The sequence below is a fragment of the Gopherus evgoodei genome, chromosome 9 (assembly GCF_007399415.2).
Source record: "Gopherus evgoodei ecotype Sinaloan lineage chromosome 9, rGopEvg1_v1.p, whole genome shotgun sequence".
NCBI lineage: Eukaryota > Metazoa > Chordata > Testudines > Testudinidae > Gopherus > Gopherus evgoodei.
Genome location: NC_044330.1, coordinates 7,797,900 through 7,818,773, shown reverse-complemented (window position 1 = coordinate 7,818,773; position 20,874 = coordinate 7,797,900). Strand labels below are relative to the sequence as shown.

The 20,874-nt window shown below is 42.3% G+C and overlaps 1 protein-coding gene across 6 annotated transcripts in view; it reads left to right on the top strand.

Annotated features, from left to right (window-relative positions):
• The window catches only part of CAPN10 (calpain 10), a 34,532-nt gene extending 13,900 nt beyond the window's left edge, over window positions 1-20,632 (top strand). For 2 of the 6 annotated variants that reach the window (XM_030574205.1, XM_030574204.1), the window contains exons 2-14: window positions 1,220-1,295; window positions 1,379-1,581; window positions 3,826-3,957; window positions 4,231-4,427; window positions 6,805-7,022; window positions 7,414-7,555; window positions 9,567-9,733; window positions 11,354-11,637; window positions 13,640-13,842; window positions 15,787-16,042; window positions 16,669-16,868; window positions 17,304-17,349; window positions 19,789-20,632. In XM_030574205.1, coding sequence (XP_030430065.1) covers window positions 1,438-1,581; window positions 3,826-3,957; window positions 4,231-4,427; window positions 6,805-7,022; window positions 7,414-7,555; window positions 9,567-9,733; window positions 11,354-11,637; window positions 13,640-13,842; window positions 15,787-16,042; window positions 16,669-16,868; window positions 17,304-17,349; window positions 19,789-19,818 — 2,019 coding nt within the window. In that variant the 5' untranslated portion in view covers window positions 1,220-1,295; window positions 1,379-1,437 and the 3' untranslated portion in view covers window positions 19,819-20,632. Of the gene's footprint in view, window positions 1-1,219; window positions 1,296-1,378; window positions 1,582-3,825; window positions 3,958-4,230; window positions 4,428-6,804; window positions 7,023-7,413; window positions 7,556-9,566; window positions 9,734-11,353; window positions 11,638-13,639; window positions 13,843-15,786; window positions 16,043-16,668; window positions 16,869-17,303; window positions 17,365-19,788 lie in introns of those variants that run through there. The other 4 variants (XM_030574208.1, XM_030574206.1, XM_030574210.1 and 1 more) reach the window with 4 other exon arrangements.
• The last annotated feature ends 242 nt before the right edge of the window (window positions 20,633-20,874 follow it).

Sequence of the window (20,874 nt, the reverse complement as noted above, 5' to 3'; positions counted from 1 at the left end):
CCGCTGCGTGTGCGCAGAATTCATGTCCCCCGCAGATTTCTTTCGGTTCCCTGCAGAAAAATGACTTTCTGACAGGGAAGCAAAGGAAAGCGGCAAGAGCAGTGACACACCACTCCATAGCTGCACAGGTAAATCATTTCAGGCAACCAAAGCAGCCATGGAGCAATAAATCACCACAGGGCTGGGGACACTCCAGCCAGTGGCTCCTACCCTGAGCCAGGATCAGCTGCTAGGAGAGGGCGGGATTTCCTCTTCTTCTGCAGGGAGTGGCTGGGGCTGTGTCAGACTCACCCCTAGAAACCTCCCCCAGCTGCAGGAAGCTCAGCATCCTCCCCTGCTTCCTGCCCCTATCGCTCCTGAGCTGTGGGAGGAGGGGTCACTGTATGGAGAGCTGCTCCCCCAGCCCCCATGTATTGGGACCTCCCATACCCAGACACTGCACCAAGCCTCACCCTGTGCACCCAGAACCCCTTTAGTCCTCCATACCTGACCCCCCACCTCACTGAACCTCAACCCCGCATCTGGATCCTCCCTGAATTCGGACCCTCTGCACTCAACCCCCCACCCCTGCACTCAAACACCCACATCCAGACAACCACACCACTGACCTCCAAATAGCTGCACCCAGACCCCCACCCCACCAAGCCCCACTCCCCCCCACACCCAGATACCCCTGCTGAGCCCCCCAGATCCCTCCGCTGAGCCTGAACCACTTTCACCTGGAAGCCCTTGCAGAGTCCCATTGTCCCTGGACACCTCCCCCCCAAGCCTCTGTGCATCCAAATCCCCTCACACATAGACCACCCACTGAGCTGCCTGCACCCAGATTGTCCCACACAGAATCCTATCACCCCACACTGAGCCCCTCCACACTTGGATCCTGCCTGATTGAGCCTGCCTGCCCCACACCTAGCTCAGAGGGGTAAGGCCACAGGGTGTTTCTGGGGTAGGCCCAGGCCTTGTGCTGTGTCAGGTTCAGCATCACCACTGAGTCTGTGTCCCAGGTGTGGGGACGGAGATGCTGCATGGTGATCTCTCACCTTCATACAGCCAGTGGCCTGTGCTCCCCACTGCCATGCTGGAGCCTCTGCATTTATTTGATGACAAATAAAGTTTGCAGAATTTTTAAATATTGTGTGCAGAATTTTTATTTTTCTGGCACAGAATGCCCTCAGGAGTAATAACTACTCAGACCATTTGATGTGTTCTTTTTTTGCAGTATTGGATTCTTCAGGGCCAACAACTGATTTGAATAAGATATCAGCTAATATGGTTCAAGCAATTAAGTGGAAACGGTTAGTGACTTTTCGCTTGTGAGTTTATCAGCCTCACTCACCCACTCTCAAAGTTATGATTCCTGGTTCATTTTAATTTATAGATTTCAGTTGGAAACATAAAGTCTTAGAAGAGGCCAACAAAGCTTCAGTTGTGTTGAAAATGCTGGGAGACAGAGTGCAGTCAGCTACAAAACAAAATCTTTTCCAAGACCCCACATTTCCAGCAAGTGACACCTCCCTTTTTTTTAACTATTCCACCCCACTCTCACAATTCAGAGGGGAGATTTCCTGGCTGAGACCTCAGGTGAGTATTGAGATGTGTTAGCTTAATGGTTTAACAACATTTGACTTTCCATTAACCAGTAGATGGCTTAGTGTTCAGTTACTGTTTCTAGTTCTTTATATGATTCTGAAATACAAAAATGACAAAAATAGTGTGTTCTGGTTGCTGGGCTAACTGTATCTCTGGCTACTTTGAGAGCCCTGGACTAAAGTACTCCATGCGTCAAATGTGTTTACCCAGCAAGTCTGACTAAGTTTGGCATCTGTGATTCTTCCCTTTAGGAGTCTGTCACTAGTGGTGAATATGATAACTTGATGGCCTTCTTAAAAAACAAAGTATTGTTTATTTTCCCCGTTTTTCTTCCTCTACACTTTATCCCTGGATGATCTCATTTGCAAACACAAATTCAACTACCATCTCTATGATGAAGACTCACAGGTATACCTCTCTACTCTAGAACAGTCTCCTATCCAGACGAAGATCTCGGCCTATCTCTCTGAAGTCTCCTTGTGGATATCTAGCCATCAATTCAAACTCAATGTGACTAAAACAGAGCTCTTAGTCTTCTCCCCTCCCCTCAGCTTTCTCAGTCAGTGTGGACATCACCACCATACTTCCTGTCACTCAGGATCATAACTTGAGTGTCATCTTCAGGTCAGGCTCTCTGTAGGTCTTCACATCGAGGCTGTGTCTAAATCTTGCCCATTATTGCTGTACAGCATCTCAAACATACTGTCTTCCCTGTCCATCCACACGGATGAACTCTCATGCAGGCTTTCATCATCTCACATCTTGATTACAGCAACATCCTTTTCCCTGGCCTTGACAAATGCTATTTTGCACCCCCACATCCATTCAGAACACTGCTGCAAAGATTATTCTTCTAGTTTGTCGCTCTGACGGTCACCCTTCTCTTTGAATCCCTCCACTAGCTCCCCTTTCTCTGTCTCATCAAACATAAGCTACTTGTCTTCAGTTTTGAAGGCCTTTATGCCCTAGCACTCCCCCCCCCCCCATCATCTCTCATTCAGTATTGAAGTGTCGATGCCAATCTCCATTGCCCATTTGTTAAATTTTCAAACTATCACCTTTGTGCCTTGTCCTGGGCTTGCCCATCATGCTTGGGAGCAGCACACCATAAATACTGCAGAGCTATCTAATTACTTTCCTTTGACGATAAAAACCTGACAAGCTGCTGGTGTGCTGGGACCACTGCCTGTTGTGTCTCATTGTTTCCTTGTACTCCCTTGTCTTCTATAGCCATCTGCTGTTTCTTGTTGTATGTTTAGATTGTAAACTCTTTGCAGCAGGGACCATTTTTAATCTTTGCTTGAACAGCATCTAGCACAACTGGGTCCTGGTCCATGACTGGGGCTTCTAGACTATATAGTAAAACAAATAATAACTAATAAGCATATTTTCCAGAATGCAGTGTGGGGCTCAGCTTGCCAAACAGAAAAGTTGCAAAGCAGTAGCTCAGGAGGGCTAATTCATTCAATTTCCTGCTCGCTGTAAGGTTTACAAGAAAAGTGAAGGGAGATCAATTTCTTAATTTCAACATTGCTGGAAGATTCTCTGCACCTTGAAGTTTTTAAACCATGATTTGAGGACTTCAGTGGGTCAGACACAGGTTTGATACAGGAGGGAATGAGTGAGATTCTGTGGTCTGCGTTGTGCAGGAGGTCAGACTAGATGATCATAGTGGTTCTTTCTGACCATAAAATCTATGATTCTATGATCGTATCAGATTAATTGGTTGTTTTGCAGTTTAGGTCAATAGCTTGTTTAACATTGGTAAACTGAGTTTTGCTTGGCCACATAAGGGTTTTGGGTTTTTTTGTACTGGGATGCTGAATTCTTTCATAACTTGCATCCCATGCTGCCCTGCTAATGTACGTCAATCTTGCTTGTGAGCTGTGACCTGCACAACAAACTAGGGAGTGGGTTATTTCTCTCTTTGTTCATTCACTTCTTGTCTCTTTGCTGAGATTATCAATAGTAATATATTCTTGATGATGGAATCTGGCTACCAAGATGTGGACTGAGACTCACCAGACTTGTTTCACATAGGTCACCTACTGAATAGTCGTCATACTGTAACAACTCTCAGTTTGAATACAGCACACATTAACACTAACAGGAATGAAAGGTGGAAGGCCCCTTATTGTGTTAACCATCTTGTGAGACATCTGAACCCACAAAACATAGACTTGTTTGGCTTAGACTGTCATGCAGGATTTAACCTTAATGTTTGCTTTATTTTAGGAAATTTGTTCTGCTCCTCGATTGTTTTCAGACAATCCACAGGAGGTGCAAGTGAAGCAAGGGATTTTGGGAGATTGTTGGTTCCTATGTGCCTGTGTTGCTTTGCAGAAGAGTAAATACCTGCTAACTAAGGTATAGAACAGCTTCTTGTAATGTTCCATTTCCTCGCAGATTCTCCTGTATGCTCCATTAACATTTTTATTTTTCCCTGGCCTTTTCCAACTCAATGAAACTTCTACAATGTATTCTGATGCTCTGTCTTTACTCTTTGATATTATGACACATTATTTCTATCTATGCTGTGATGTAGAATAGCTGGAATTGACCATGTTTCAAGTGGTGGTTTCCTCAAAAGAAAGTCCCTGTTTGTCTTGGTTTTGCTAATATTGTCTTGTCTTCTTCCAGGTAATCCCTCCAGGTCAGCCCAGCTGGACAGATGAGACGTACACAGGCTGTTTCACTTGTCAAGTCTGGCAATTTGGACATTGGGTGGAAGTAACCATTGATGATCGCCTGCCTTGCCTGGGGGGTAAACTCTGCTTCTCCCAGTGTCAGACAGAAGATGTGTTTTGGCTTCCCTTACTGGAAAAGGTCTATGCTAAGTATGTGAACTTCACTGGAGGAGGTGATTTCAATTGCAATAATAACTAGCACATGTTCTACATAGTGCTTTGTTTGGATTTCATTCCTGCCATGTGGGCTTCCAGAGCCCTCTGTAGGACTTGAACTCTTTATATTTCACTGTATATAGACTGATAATTGCCAGAGTTTATCCTGGATCACCCAGATACAGTTCTGCCCTCACACAGGGTGTGATTTTCTTACTGAAAGGAATTGTGAAAAAATAAGAGTGATTTTTTTTTTATAATGACCCAAAAGCAGATAGAGTGCAGTGTTGCTCAGCTAGCTACTTGCTGCAGATCACCTAGCTTAGTAAGATCGAAATAAAGTTTTACCCATTGCATTATTTGAGAAGATTTAAGGTAGACATCAGCGGCAGATTAGCTATTGAAAATATATGTTGCTCCGCTGAAATAATGAAGCTACACCAATTTATGTTAGCTGAGGCTCAGGCTCTGAATATTTCTCTCTTGCATACTGCTGCTTAACCATCCCTTGTCACTCATTTGCTGGTTTTGTCAGGAGTTACGGACCCTGGAATATTATTATTATTATTGTTGTTTTATTTTGTGTTTGACAGAGGGGCCATTGTTTTAAAAAACAAGCAGCAAAATACGTCCTCAGCTCACTATACAGTGTAAACTGACAAAGCAGTTCAGAAACCAAATGCTTTGGATAAGGTGAACAGCAAACTGTTACAAGATCTTAGAGAAGGGTTTGTTTAGCCCCCATCAGAGGACAAACACCTTTTAGGGTTAGGTTACCCAGCAGCTGTAGATATGCTGAAGTTAAGGTACATATTTCTGTCAAGGCACCTTTGGCACATTAACCTTTTCTTCTTACTGTTGGTTTGCCCGCTAAATATTGTTTTGACCATTTCTTACAGAAACTTTATAGATCTGGCTTAGTAATCTTTCAGTGTGTTCATTCACTCTGCTTTGTAGTTACTGCAAATAATAACACAGCCTCCCTGATCCCACAAAATAAAACAGGTGGGAGAAAAAACTAGTTTGACTGTGTTTAGCAAACAAAGAAAATATTAAGGGGAGGTATGTTAGAAATGTTATTTTTTAAACATTACTAGGTATATTGTATCATGAAAGGTGATGAAAATTCTGAGATGATGAGGTGCAAATGACAAGCAGTGTGCAGTTTCTGTTCCGGAAAGGATTGTATCAAGCTTTTCGTAAGGCAGTTAGATGTCTTCTTCTTTTTCTTTCTCTTTTCCCATCAGGTAGCCTATCAGTCTTTCCAGGTTTGCCGGTCCAATGCTCACTCCATATCTACTCCATCCTCCTGTAACAGTCTATTGACAGTTTTCTTGGCCATCCTCTTGTTCGCAGCCTGTGAACTCTAGTCCCAAATGTCTCCTTAAAAAGATTCACTTATACGTACTTCAAACACACCCATACCATCTCAGCTTCCTCTCTTGCAGCTTCTGTCTGATACCGCAGACCTTGTTCTCACTCCTGATGTCATCACGCCACATGTTTTCCAGCAATGTCACCTCTTTCATTGCCCACAAACAGCTCATTTCAATGACTTCAAGTCTTCTCAAGTGCTTCTCTTTGGTCACCCATTTCTCTGATCTGTAGAGAAGAGCTGATCTTACCAAAGTTTTGTATAGTTGTCTTTTAAGTAGTCTGGGCATATGCTTATCATAAATCACACCACCTATCTTTGCCAGTTTTGTCTCATGCACGGTTCTCTTTTGACTTCTCTGTTTGCTTCTAACCAGCCACCAAAGTACTTGAATGCAGAAACTTGATTTAATTGCTGGCCCTCAGTGTTAATATTAATCTATTTTGGTCCCATGCGAATCACCCAAATTACTTCAGTCTTTTCTTTAGTCATTTTGAGGCCATAATTTGTTAGTTTCCTGTTCCTGGACCAAATCTTCTGCACTGTTGGCCATTAGTGCAATATGGTTTCCATATATCAACTTTGGACCACCTTCCATTTGGATTTTCTTACTTATGAAGTCCGTCACAGTTGTGAATAGTAATAGATTAAGCACAGAACCCTGGTGGAGCCCAAACTTCACCTCAAAACACTCTGTTACACTGAAGTATGTCCACTTGTCGTGAAACTGTCATGCAAACCCATCACCATCTGGACAAGGTCCTCTGGTACCTCATAGAATCATAGCAGAGGCACCAGCAGTCACCTAGATACTTTGTTGAATATGTGAGGTGTCTGAGGGCCTAAATATTCTATAGCTGCAGTGGCACCTTTTATGTCATACTAACGTCAGGCTCCCAATGGGGACATATGTGTGATTAAAATAAAGACAAAATGATGTTCATTTTAGGAGTAAAGTTTGCAATAAGTGCCACTGTTTCTTTTTTGTTTTTATAGGGTGCATGGGTCTTATGAGCAGTTATGGGCAGGGCAAGTGGCAGATGCTTTAGTTGACTTGACTGGAGGTCTAGCTGAGAGATGGACCCTAAAAGACCCTGGAAGAAGCATGGAAAGAGAGAGGACTGGTAGAGTTTTGGAGAAGATGATATTTAGGAGACTGATGAACCTGAAGGAACGATGTGTGATAAGTTGCTCAGTCCTCAGCTCCAGGCAAGGTAATATGAGCATTCCAGAGATTCTTAAACATGGCAAGTGTCTCTCTCTCTTCCCGTAAAAGGAAAAAAGTAAGGGAAAGTAGTGCTTCAGTGCCACTGGTCTGTGGATACTCAGAGCTAACTAGCATATTTCTAGGGATTCTGGTGATCAGCATTTCTCTTTACTCTTCTAATCATAGATGCATAAACCAGGTAGTTATTTGTCTCTGTATACAGTGTGGGTTGCATGTTCATCCGTTGTGTTCACAGGCAGAGCAGTGGACTTGTAGCAACTTTCTTCAGTAGAAAGTGAATCTTTTTCACATGGGATGGACAGCTTACTTCCTCTTGCCTTGAAAAAGAATGCTGGGTAGTTTTCTACTTCCTAATGATGGTTGTCTTTCCTGCACAGGTGCCAGTGAACTGGGAGAATTTCATGCCTTTATTGTCTCAGATATGCTTCATCTCTCCAGAGTCTTGGGCAAGGAAATAATCTTGCTACGGATACGAAACCCTTGGGGGAGGCGATGTTGGAAAGGACACTGGAGGGAAGGGTAAGTTGCTTGTTTTCATTTAGAATACTCTTTTTAAGGTACTACCATAAAGATGAAGATATTTATTGTGTTGAGCACAAAGTGTGTGTGTATATTACAGAGAATAGTATTCGTAATAGGCTACAACAGAAAAGAGTTGCAGAGTACAGTAGCCTTATTTCATAGAACTTTTTTTATGAGTTCAACATATATCATCATGGTTCTTGTGGGTCTTAATTTTTTGAAACTTTGGGTCTGGCAATCCAGATTTCCAAATACATGATACATTGATAGGAAATATGTTTTTTGATGTGGGAGTTTAAATGGGTTATAGATTGTTGCAACAATCTAATCAATCTGTGATTTTTAGCATCTAGAAAATGTATGAATTTAAGCTCTCAGGCTCATCTTCTGCAGGTTTCCTTTGTGGATGAGGACTAAGAGGTCAGGCAGATATAGAGTGATCACTTTGTGAAAAGTGTTCACCCACAGGTGATATGGTGCTTGTCTTTTATCATATTTCTGTATGAGTTCTGAGAGCATGGTGATTGTCTCATTTCACCTTCATCAGTGGTTTTCAACCTTTTTTCATTTGTGGACCCCTACAAATATTTCAAGTGGAGTTGTGGACTCCTTTGGAAATTTAACCTGTGGTTTGTGGACTTCTCCCATAGACCTCTTAGACTGAAAACTGACTGAACAGAATTCAGCTATACATGTTGCACATGCTCAGCATAACATTTGACACAGTAAGGTGCTAAACAGTGGATTTGTATGGTAATAACACGTCCAGGTTTTGATCTGTAGATGGGGATATTTACGTACTTTTGATTAATCAGAAAAACAAAATGCCTTTTCTTGATCTGAAATTTTATTTTCATAGTCTACCTTTTGTGGAACCCTTAAACAAAGACAGCAGACCACAGGTTAAAAACCACTGACTTAAAAAGTTGTTGTCTGTAATCCACTTAACCTCCTCTCCCGCAGATGTTTTTTCTTATTTTTGTGACTGGAAAGGTGTGTTATCAGACTACTTCTCTTGAATGATCCCTTGAAATATGTATTCACTAGTTATGCTAAACAATCTGCTCCACCTTGTATTTAACCATGATAGTCTGAGTACATTTCCTAGACCTGAAGAAGAGCTCTATGTAAGCTCAAAAGGTTCTCTCTCATCAACAGAAGTTGGTCCAGTAGAAGATATTACCTCACCCACCTTGTCTCTAATGTCCTGGGACCAACACAGCTACAGCAACACTGCACAGAAAAAAAGTTAGCCTAATTTAAAAATTAGCATTGTTAGATGTGGTGTCTAGCACATAAAAGAAGACACATTCCTTGCCTCAAAGAACTTAAAGCTGTAGTACCTTGTTATGTAAAGTGCAGAATGTTTTTCAGTCTCAGTAAAATTAATTGGAATTGAAGGTGCCTAGCAATTAGTAGGACCCTAATTAATTAGTTGTGGCTCACATCTTCAACTTGTGGTAACTTGGAAGCCAATATGCTAAAAAGGTCTTGCCCTACTGCTCTATGGAAATGGTGTGTTGCTGATGTAAGGGGCTCAGTAAGTGGTTCCAGAAAACCCTTCTAAAACAGACATATTTAATTTTATTTGTTGAACCCATTTTTTGTGTTTGGAGTTGTTTTTTTCACTTCCTCATTCTATCATGCACAAATTCTAAAACCTAATTTTTTTTTAAACAATAAACAGAAGTACAAGTACTTTTCACATTGTTCAGTGTTCATTGTAAATAAGCTATCTGTTTTACCTGAGAGCATGTTCCATAATCCCTTACGCTCTTGTTTAGCTGGTTTCTAGGTCTTCCTTCACAGAGATTGCCTATCTATAATTTCTGTTTCCAGTCCCAATTGATTAATAACTAGAGGAAGTGTTGTATGGATGAACAAAACAGTAAAATTAAACACTATTTTTTTTTCTTTCTAAGCAATTTTTGATAGAAGATTTTTGTAGAACTCTATTGGGAGTGTGAGCAAACAGCCTAGACGTTGACTTTTGGGCATTTATTTGCAGTGGTCAAGGGTGGAGCCAATTGGATCCAGTAGTTGCTTCAGAATTGCTTTCCCAGATTCAGGAAGGAGAATTCTGGGTTGAGGAGGAAGAGTTTTTCAAGGAGTTTGATGAGATTACCATTGGGTTTCCAGTCACTGAAGATGGAGAGCTTCAGAGCCTTTATACAGGTACATTGTTGCAAGGGGACTATTCGTAACAAAACAGATTAGTTTAATGGGGAATCTGATTTGAATTAAAAAACGTCAAAATCAGACTTGTTTACCACTAGACCTTTGTGGTTTCCAAAACTTTTTCCATATTTTATTGAGTATGCACTGAGTGCGTACTCTGGGAGAGATTGGAGAACAGAACTGGCCCCGACTTGGTAATTAACTTTTTGCTTTCTCTACATTTCTCCGATTTACTGGAAAAATCCTCTTCCTTATTTGCATATAATTTTGAGAGTTGCAAGTGAAAATGGTTATGGAAAGCTCAGGGACTCACGTACTTTGAAGCTGTGTAGATTGCTGCAGAGCTGACCTCCCTGCTATAGAATTATGCTCGGAAATCTCATCATTCATTTAAAAAAATGTTTCTAGTCCTTATGGTTACAGTGCATACTCCATGCACTATTCCATGCAGCCTAAGCATCAGGAGGTTTGGGAATGATAACTGGAATCCAGCTCACAGGCAGCGAAAGGGTAAAACAGAAGTGTAATCTGTCAAGATAGGTTGTCTGGAGAACAGTGCAGTAGCTGAAGCATGGGGAGATAAGTTGCTGATGCCATCTACAAACTCTCACTTTCTCTGGCCCGCACGAGGAGGATCTGGTTCTGAATTAGGTCGTCTGAACAGCATCAGAGGAACAGAAGCCTGGGGAATGGAGCCAGGTGTACGTAATCCTGCCTCATTGTAGGAGGCTGGACTTGATGACTCCTCAAGTTCTCTTCTGCCTTTCATTTCTATGCTTCTGTGCTTACTCCAGGGAAAGACCAGTAGAAGGCATTTTGGCCCCGATTTGGCAAAATATGTGAACATGTTTGTAAGTCAATTCCTGTTCACCAAAGTATTAAGTCATGTGCTTAAGTGCTTTGTGGAATACAGATTGTTTGCTGAATTCAGGTCACATTAAGTAATGTAGTAAGTTCTCCTCCTCCTGCTCCTCCACACCCCCAGAGGCGTTGGTGTCGCAGTTACACCTTCATCCCACCTCAAGATGATCTATGGAGTAGCAAATTGGAATTCTGACCTACGCTTGCTGTAAAGTTCTTAACATCAGCTCATGTTTGCAGATGAGACAATCTCTATCTAGGTTATTTTATTGTCCTCGTTTGCTGCAATATCAGATACTGGTATTTCTGCTTTTAAATATTTTGTATTTTACTCTCTTCCTTCCCAGCCTGTAGGCCTTTCCTGTGTCTGTTGCTGCTGGGAGGAAAGAAGGAAATTGCACAGGAGTTTTAAAGCCTTTTTTTTTCAGGCTGAAGAATTGTTTGCTATGTCTGGCCCCTTGGTGTGGGGGTTAGTCCTTTCCTGTAGAAAATTGTATTAGGGAGCCCTGTAATGATCTCTTCCAACTGGGAGACAAATTTGAGGTTTCAGACTTGTAGAAATAGTTCTGTGTATGATCTTTTAAGGATAAAGTTCCTCAGCTTCCCACTCTGACTGGCTTGGGGATATCTTGGCTGTGAACGTTAGCTCACAGAAAATGGCACTGCCACAGCAATGCTTTCAGTCTGGAGACTCCTGAGCCACAAAAATGAATTGTTTCCGATTGCTGATGTGTGTTACCTGTTTTTCTTTATTAGAGAAAGTGCTGAGTCATACTCAGAATCTCTGTGGCTCCTGGGTGAAAGGCCAGTCTGCAGGTGGTTGCCGTAACAACAACAGCTTCCCTGTTAACCCCAAGTTCTGGCTGAGGATATGTGAGCAGAGTGAGGTGTGCATTGCTCTTCTGCAGAAACCCAGGAAGTACTGTGCTGATTGGGCTGGAAGAACTCAGAATCTGACTCGCTCAGCAGAGGAAGGTTCATCTTTTACTGAAGGCATTCAAGGGAAGAATTACCAGGCTGTGGGACTGCATATCTGGAAGGTAATTAGGGATAACTTTTCAAACTTCTAGCTGGGCCAAGAAGAAAAGTTTCCAGAAAAACAGGAGCATCTGACATAGTCACTCATTGGCTATAGCAATGCCATGTGTCAATTGTTCACAGAAGTCAGGGATGTGAAAAACCTATTAGATGAGCCTTCCCATCTCACAGGGTCATTGAAGGATTGTTGCTTATCGTACATCTACCAGAGCTTTATTCAGTTTATTTTTAAACATTCCAAGCAGTGAAGCTTCCACTACTTCTCTTTGGAGACTGTTCCCCCAGTCAGGACATTGCAGTATTAGAAAGTTTTTTCCTGATGATCTGCCTACTTTTTCCCTTTCTCTTAGTGAACCCCCTTGTACTATCCTAAGAGGTTCCTCTCCCGCCTTGGTGTCTACACCCTTCACATGTTTGTGTACTGTTATGTCCCTCCCTTAATTATCACCTCTTATATATGTTTTCATCTTTTAACATCTCTGTTAATCTCTTCTCATAAGTCAGTCCTTTAACCACACTACTTGTTTTGTTGCTTTTCTCTTGGTTCTTTCTAGTTTCTTAAACTCTGTCTAATAATATGGGTACCCAGAATGCAACACAATCTGCATAAGAAGAAAACTAATTTCAGAAATGCCTCGTACAACTGAAAATAATTCTACTCATTTGTATATGCAATTTTGTGCAACTCTGTTTTGCATACTCAGGCTATCACGGAGGTGTTCAAAAACTTCAGAAATGGGTTTTTATGCTTGCCAGTTGCACAGTGATCTGCCCCTGGGCTCATTGATATAATTTCACCTCCAATTTTAATTTGCACTATGTAAATGTCTCTTCTAATTACTTTTGTAAACAAGAACATAATTAGTAGTGGATGAAGGCTTATTTTACTGGTGCTCAGGCCAAACTCTTTAACTCAAAATATGAGCGATATTTTTCTCCTAATTTCCTTTAATTCCCCACAGATCTCTGTTACACAATTTTTTTAGGTATAACAAAGCGTAAGACTTAAAATGTTTGCCCTTCACTGAAAATGTTTCAGCTGAAACATGGCAGACAGGTTTTCAGTCTGGGCCTGGTTTGTTCCAGCCTGTCGTTGTTGTTGTTGTTCGTTGTTGTTTTGAAGAGAGTTAATTAAAACAAATTGTTTTCACATTTTTTTATAACAGTTGCTCACTTTACAAAATGTGCTCTGGTAGTTGCTGAGCCTTAGCCTGCCCTGAGACTGCATGAGTTTCCCAAAAAAGTATTTGATTGAAAAAGTAGCCGTTGTACATGAGCAAGGTTCAGCGCCACTGAACTTTGCATGGAAAATAAGAGCTTCCCATGGTTTATGGTTTGACTGTGTTGGGTCCTAGGTAAATCTAATCTGAATTAAAGCACAACAATGTATCAGAATTTTGTATTTCCTTTGGGCAAAATTCTGCTCTGGGGCATGCTGGATCGGTTCTGCATGGGGCCAGTTTGTAACTGATACCCCCAAGAGCAATTCTAGCTGAGAGAGAATTCTTCCTGGGAACTCCCAGGATAAATATGCCAGAGCAATGCTCTGTGACCTTTTGAGATGGTGTAATGTGCTATATGTGTGGGCAGCTCCATTGGCTGATGCGTGAGTGAGATGCATGAGTGGACCATTTCCCTGTACTTACCTCACCCGTTCTTGCCCCCTTTCTGGCATTAACTTCCACAGGGAAGCTGTGTGAGAAAAGGGACTACAGTCCCCAGTGAAATTCTCTCCAGCACTGCTCAAGGGCACAAAAAGGGGGAAGCAGCTATCTTTTTTCCACCCCAAATTGCTCACCCTCATGAGTGCTATTCTGAATCTGATCCTTTGAGACAGGTTTGGAAATAATATCTGCACCTTCACATGGTCTGCCAGATGGCAAAACACACACTTGTGGTGCTGTGGATTTGGGGTTTGTTGACTGAATATTTGACCCCATTTAACTTTGCTATAATCTTATCAATTTTTCTACAATGCTATGCAACATTATGTGTCTATTTTAGGTGGAGAAGAGGCGGTTTAACCTACCAAAGACCCTCTCTGCTCCTCCGGTTGTTGGTACCATTTGTCATTCTTATGACAGAGAAGTACATTTGCGCTGTGACCTTGCCCCTGGTTATTACCTTATTGTCCCTAGCATCTTTCTGAAGAATGCAGAGAGCGACTTCGTGCTTCGTGTATTCTCAACGGGGAGAATCTGCCTCAGGTATGTTCACAAAGGAAGAGAAATAGCAAATCCCACAAAAACTCTGACAGTTTATGTAAAGCATTATGCCCTTTACAGGGCTTGCTGTGACCTGAACTATGGTTAGGAGAGGTACATGTAAAGAAGGTGCTAAATCTTTTGAGTTCAGGTTTTTAGTGTGGCTCTATATTGTGCACCTCTCCTGGCTCTTTGAATGGGGTCTCAGAGATGTTTGAAATCCTTAGTACAGTGGTGGGGAGCCTCTGGGCCACTGCTTCATTTTGTCCGGCCTGCAGCAAGTCTCCGCACCATGAGCTGAAAGTCTCGAGCCTCGGCGTCCTCCTCCTCCCCAACTGGGCTGGAACTGCACGCGCCAGATTGCCGGCATGTCCTTGCGGCCCCTAGGTGGAGGGGCGATCAGAGAAGCTCTGTGTGCTGTCCCCACCCCCAATGCCAGCTCCGCAGCTCCCATTGGCCAGGAACCGTGGCCAATGGGAGCTGCGGGATCAGTGCTTGTGAGCGCTGGCCGTGCACACTGCGCTGAGCCGCCTGGCCCCTCCACCTGGGGGCTGGACATGCCGGCCGCTTCTGGGAGCAGTTCGGAGCCAGGGTAGGCAAGGAGCCTGCCTTAGCCCCTCTGCGCCACCGACCAAGGGCTGCCTGTGGTAAGTGCCGCCCAGCTGGAGCCCACATCCTGAATCCCCTCCCACATCCCAACTCCCTCCTGGAGCCCGTACCCTAAACCCCCGCCACAGCCCTGAGCCCACTCCCTCACTTCAAATCCCTTGGCAACAGCCCGGCACCCCCTCCTGCAACCCAAACCCTTCATCCCCAGCCCCACCCCAGAGCCCGCACCCCTAGCCAGATCCCTTACCCCCTTCTGCACTCCCCCTCCCCTCCACCCCAGCCTGGAATCCCCTCCTGCACCTGGAACCCCTCATTTCTGGCCCTGTCCCAGAGCCTCCGTGCTCCTTTGCGCCCAACCTCCCCCCCCCTTGTGAAGCTGGAGCTGTGAGCACTTGCTGAAGCTCTGATCCCACCCCAGGGCTGTGTCTGGCCCCTGACTGATTTTTAATGTGGGTCAATGGCCTCTGATAGAAATAAGATTCCCCACCCCTACTGTAGTACTTCAAGGGACCTGGGGCTGGCCATCTAAATCCCTTTTTGACCCAAAAGAGGCCCAGTGTCGGGAAGAAGTGCACACTTTTCAGAGGTGAACTGCTGTAGTTCTTTGCAGTGTGCACATTGTGGAGAACATATTTCATCCAGGGTCTGGTGTGTTTTATACAAGACTCTTACTGCTGCACAATTACTGCAGGCATCAGTGCATCTTGGATGTTGCACAGTTCTGTGATGTATTCACTTGATCCAGGGTAGATGTCTTCTGGAGCTCTATGGGCGGGTGGGGAAGGATTCTGAGAGCTACATTGTTTTCATATTTCCTTCTTTCTTTTTCCCTCTTGCCCTATTTAGTGGGGGAACCCTGGGGAAATTAATTGCAAAAATGTAAGTTCAGGGAACATTAAGCTTAAGAAACTAAATGCATCGACGTTAGGAAATTCAGAAGATAAATTTAATCAATAAAGTAATGCAGCATGTTATATTTTCTCTTGCTATTTCTTAAATACGTATTTTAATGTGCTTATACTTTGAATTTATATTGAGCAATGTGGCCAGATTAAAGGTCCTGTAGAGATCTTAATTTTTACTTTATGGTATTTATTTTCTCTGTTCCACAAATGTTCAGGTTTTGCATTTAATTATATTTATACATGGCAATGATTGGCATTGAATTGACAGTTAATGGGAATGCTTGACTGGCAAGAGTTTGCATTTCTTGACACACATTTCATTACTAGTATTTGTCCATATTTTGACAGCTGAGCATTAAGGATGGTGAATTGCAGTCATGGAAATCTTTCATCTTTTGTACAATACTTTTCCTTTCTGTCTTACATTTAACAGTGAGATAAAACCACCACCCACTGATGCTGCCCTCTGTGAAGAGCTCCCACCAGGTGAATGGGAGACTGTGCAGCTACAGGGATGCTGGAAAAATGGCCAAAGTGCTGGAGGTAGCAGGAACTTCCACTCCTTCCATACCAATCCCTGCTTTCCCCTCTCCGTCCCTGCAGGAACAGAAGAGCGTAGCATGAAAGTCACCCTCCGCCAGCACTGTCAAGATAGCAAGTGTCTTCCAATAGGGTTTCATATCTTCCAGGTATGATTTACCCCAGTCAATCTGTTTTATTTACAAGAATCAACTAAATCCATCACTTTTATGCAGGTGTCTTTTACCTTGGAGAATGGAAATGCAGCCTATAAATGATTACATTTGGGCCAATACAAATAGACATTTGAGCTGTATTAGTTCACAGGTACAGTAGAGTGTAGGGTATTACAATGCATGACTGGATAGCTTAGCAGCCAGATTTCTGGTTCCACTGAACCCTTGTCATATTCTGTTTTAGAAGTCACGCAGCAGCCAGTACTTATAGATTTTCTGAACATTTGAAGGGTTTTATTTAACACTAAGACTATGGCTAGTTAACTCTGTATTAAATTATACACTTCTTTAAAATGGGTGGATTTTTTTTCACTTTTTTGTACAGGTGCAAATGGTTTGGAATGTTTGGTGACTAAGACCCAGTCTTGGTAATCAGGCATGAATCTCTCCTGCCCCTCTCCCCCAATAAATATTTTTTTTTCCTGTCAACTGATAAGTGATCCTGAGTAAACAGCGATCATTATATGAAAGAGGGTGTGTATTTGGAGGGGTAGATTATTGATGGAACACACTGGTTTGTTTTCAAGGTGTGAGATCTGAAATTATTTTAATGTCCTCAGGTGCCTAACAGCAGTTGGAAACCACACACTTGTTCTTTTCTGCACTTGGAGCCACTGGTTAGCTGTGTACCTCATTGCTACTCACAGGAAGTGAGCCAACTGTGCAGACTCTCTGCAGGGAATTATGTAATTGTACCTTCAACGTATTTGCCTAATACTGAAGGCAATTTCACAGTGGTCATAACAACCAAAATAGACAGGTAAAAGTATATAGGTGTGTGTTTGGGTTTACACTGTTTCTGAATTTCACATGTAACAGAGCATAGGACAACACTACACAATCATTTATAATAATGTTTTCATATTTATTATAACGCCTTTTACCGCTACCACAGGGTGACTGGGATGACTGGCCCTTTAAGGAAAGTAGGGCTGGCTCCATCTGTGCCATAATTACCAGCCCGCTATCTGAAGGGGTGATACTAATGGGATCAGATGTTAACCTGATGAACACTTGGGCCTCAGAAAAAGGAACTACAGGAAGTAGGTTAGGCCTGTGGGAGGCTCTGATCTAAGGTCTGCAGGAAGTAGGGAGGTTAGATCTTGAGAGAGACAGGTAGAGTTTCCTGGAAGATGAGACAATAGGAAACGACTAATGCTTTGCACTGAAGTAATTTTCTTTTCTTTTCAAATAGGAAATGCATTCAGAGCCAGGAGACCCTTGGACAAATATTGCAAGAAGTAGGTGGCATTTGAATTTTAGTGGCACTGAGATTGAGGTACACTGGAAGTCAGAGAGGCAAACAGATACATATTAGCTAATCATTTGCACCAGGGACTGGTAGACAGGAATTTGAAAGTTCTAATTCCATTCCGTTGCTAATTGTTTGTTCTTGGGCACATCAGTAAAGCTCTCTTTTTGTTTTCCCAGTCTGCAAAGTAGCAATTATCCTATAGCTCTTTGTCTTCTCTCATGCTGCCTCATACACATGGAATCCCCTTTCTGAAATGATCTATAAAGCCATACTGACTCCTTCAAATCCGTCCTCAGTACCCACCTCTGCTGTAAAGCCTGTGAGAAGCTGGTGAACTAATAGCTGTGGTGGGCTTATGGCAATAATTGACACTTTTATATTTACATTTTAAAAGTTATTAATATTAATAAAGTGTGTGTATGTGTCCATATACATATATTTAACTGTATTCTTCTCCCTTTGTGTCACTATCATCACTCATCATTTTATTTATATATTCAATCCTTTTCCTCACTCAGTGGGCTCTGACTTGTGTTGGGGACTTTAGGCACTACTACAATATTTAGAAATTAATACTAATAATACAGGAAAAAAAGAGGAGGGAAAACCTGGAGATGATTGCCCTGCACGTCTTAGTAGGTCTACATTTTTGTTTGCTTGCACACACAATATGCTATAATGATAATTCACATTGGGCTGTGAGCTGTTTTGGTCAAGTAAATGCAACGTTTAACATTTCACTGATTTTTTTTTTTCCCCCCACTACACATGCACACACTGTTGTTGCAGGATTGGGCATGAGTCCTGAGTTTCTGGCACTTAAGATATTTTTATTTTAGGGGGGAAAAGATCCAAAAATATTAATTTTTTGCAACCGTGTTAAAATAAAATCTTACTTGCATTTTAAATCAGAGAGTGTTCTTGATAACACTGTTTACTTATTAGGCCAGACAAATACCAAAGCAATAAAACATCTAAGAGGGAAAAAGGTCAATTACACACAGAACAAACAAGCAAACAAAAAAACACCCACACCAGCTATCAGTTGGCTTACTAATTTTCTTGCTCTAGGTTGTGGTGACCAGTGATTATACTTTGTCCTCAAAACCACACAAAAAACTAGAATTTTATTTCCCAGAAATTGGAGATGGAAATATATATATATACATTTCTAATGGTGGCCATTGCTTTAGAATCTAGGAACTATAACACGTAATTAATAATAGCATTATTTCCATTTCTTGTTCATTATTCATTTCTTTCTTAGATGTGGTTCTTGCCTGTCTCTAGGGCAAACGTTGACAGGCTGTTGTTACTGAGGGATGGGCCTATCTAGAGAGATGATTATTCTTACATTGTTCCCTAAGGGTAGTAAGACTTGGGCCTACCCTGCTGTCCGGTGATAGGGTAAAATGACAGTGGCACGCCCCTGAGAATACCCTGCTTCAAACCCCCTGAGAATTTCAGTTTGAAGATGACAGCCACAATCTCCTCATTGATTGCAGCTAAGATACAGAAAGAGATGATCTCTGAGTTTAAGAAGTCCTAGCTGGGTGAAGGTTATAAAGACTAGAACCTAGAAGCAGTTCAGGTTTTTGAAGCGGAACCAGTGGAGAGCATGGACCACTTTCGTGATGTGGTTTTGTTAGTCTGCCTTACCTAAAAGCGGGCTGCTGTGTATTTAAACAACTATGTGCCCTTCTTGGTCTGTGCCAGGTGGAATACACTGCAGTAGTTTAGCCTGAAGGAGATGGAAACATGGCTTACTGTGCTGGGTCTACATCTGAAAGAAAAGGTGCAGTCTCCCTGTTAATCAAATATTAAAGCACTTTTGGTTATAGCTGCTGTTTGGTTGAGTAGGAATGGTGACGAGTCCTCTTAGGACTCTGAGACTACGCAGTCCCTTCCCCTGTCCTACCAGCCCCACCACTTGCTTTTCATTCAGGTAGTTGTGTGTCTCAGGCACTGGGACAAGTGGACAATGGCACAGAGAGAGAGAGAGAGAGATTAACATACCTCTCCTAGAACTGGAAGGGACCTTGAAGGTCATCGATTCCAGTGCCCTGCCTTCACTAGCAGGACCAAGTACTGATTTTGCCCCAGATCCCTAAATGGCCCCCTGAAGGATTGAAGTGATGTAGAGCTGGTGCCAGTGGTATGCTGTGTTATATATTCCTAGAGTTCTGTTCAGTCTAGTTCCGAAGTACTGAAGTTATGGGATTTGCAACACTTCCTTGAGACTATTTAAGTGTATCAATTAACAGAAAGAGAATGTGTAATGATACATGGCCTTAATTCCTGAATTTTCCTTTTCTCTGTCTAGCTCAGGCATATTTGCCAATCTTTTCCCCCCTGAGACTCTTAATATGTTACAAACTACAGGTTTTAACCTATGAAATAGCTTCAATTCAGCCTCTTTTTGCAGGTCTCCTTTACAGCTGTGATGAAAAGGTAATTTGGAATTCTTGCATCAACATCATAACAGTAGAGACTAGAAAAGCCTGACCTCTGGCTATTTTCAGTTTGAAATGAAGTAACCAGAAAATACCCTGATCCCAGTGGTTTTCCATTCAGACTGACTTCTAGCCTGGTGACGACCTCTCTGAAGAGATACCACCTTGACCACATGCATCCTGATGAGCATTCGTCCCCTCCATATGTTTTACTACCAGCGACATACAACTGGACTTAATGCTATACCTCAGTTCTTCAAAAATACGGACAAAGGATATGTGCACATATTTTAACTCAAGCTGCAGTTTTAAAATTAAAGCAGAAAAAAAATGTGACCTATGCGTACATAATGAAAGAACATTTGGTGAAGAATATCCAAGATTACAAAACAACCTCAGGAGACCAGGGGAGGATAGGAACTGTGTAGGGGAAAGAAACTGGAGTCCCTTTTTCAGGAAGGAAAGACTAGGATCCAACGAAGTACACTGGAACAGGGATAGACCAGATCTGTATCTATCACTGTCAGTCTTATTAGTGAGCACTTTATCATGGGCCCTGCTACTATGAATATTTGTCAGGAAACTAAGTTTGGAAGGGATGAGTTTAGATGAGTTTGTCTTACACCATGTGAACACCTGGAAGGGAAGGAAGAAATGACTTTTGCAAAGCTGTTGGTTTGAAATGCCATATAAGATAGTATTTTTGTTACTAGTAACCCGAATGTTGTTTTCTTAATTCCTGTTAAAATATTTCTTACTCAAGTGTGATTTTTTTAGATATTGTATTTTCTTTAATAAATGTACAGTGATGATAAAGAGTTTAAAAGGTCTTCTGTTAATATTAAGGTAAGGTAATAATTGGAGATACACCAATCTCCTAGAACTGGAAGGGACCTTGAAAGGTCGAGTCCAGCCCCCTGCCTTCACTAGCAGGACCAATTTTGCCCCAGATCCCTAAGTGGCCCCCCTCAAGGATTGAGCTCACAACCCTGGGTTTAGCAGGCCAATGCTCAAACCACTGAGCTATCCCTCCCCTCCATTCAATCTCTTTGTGTTTC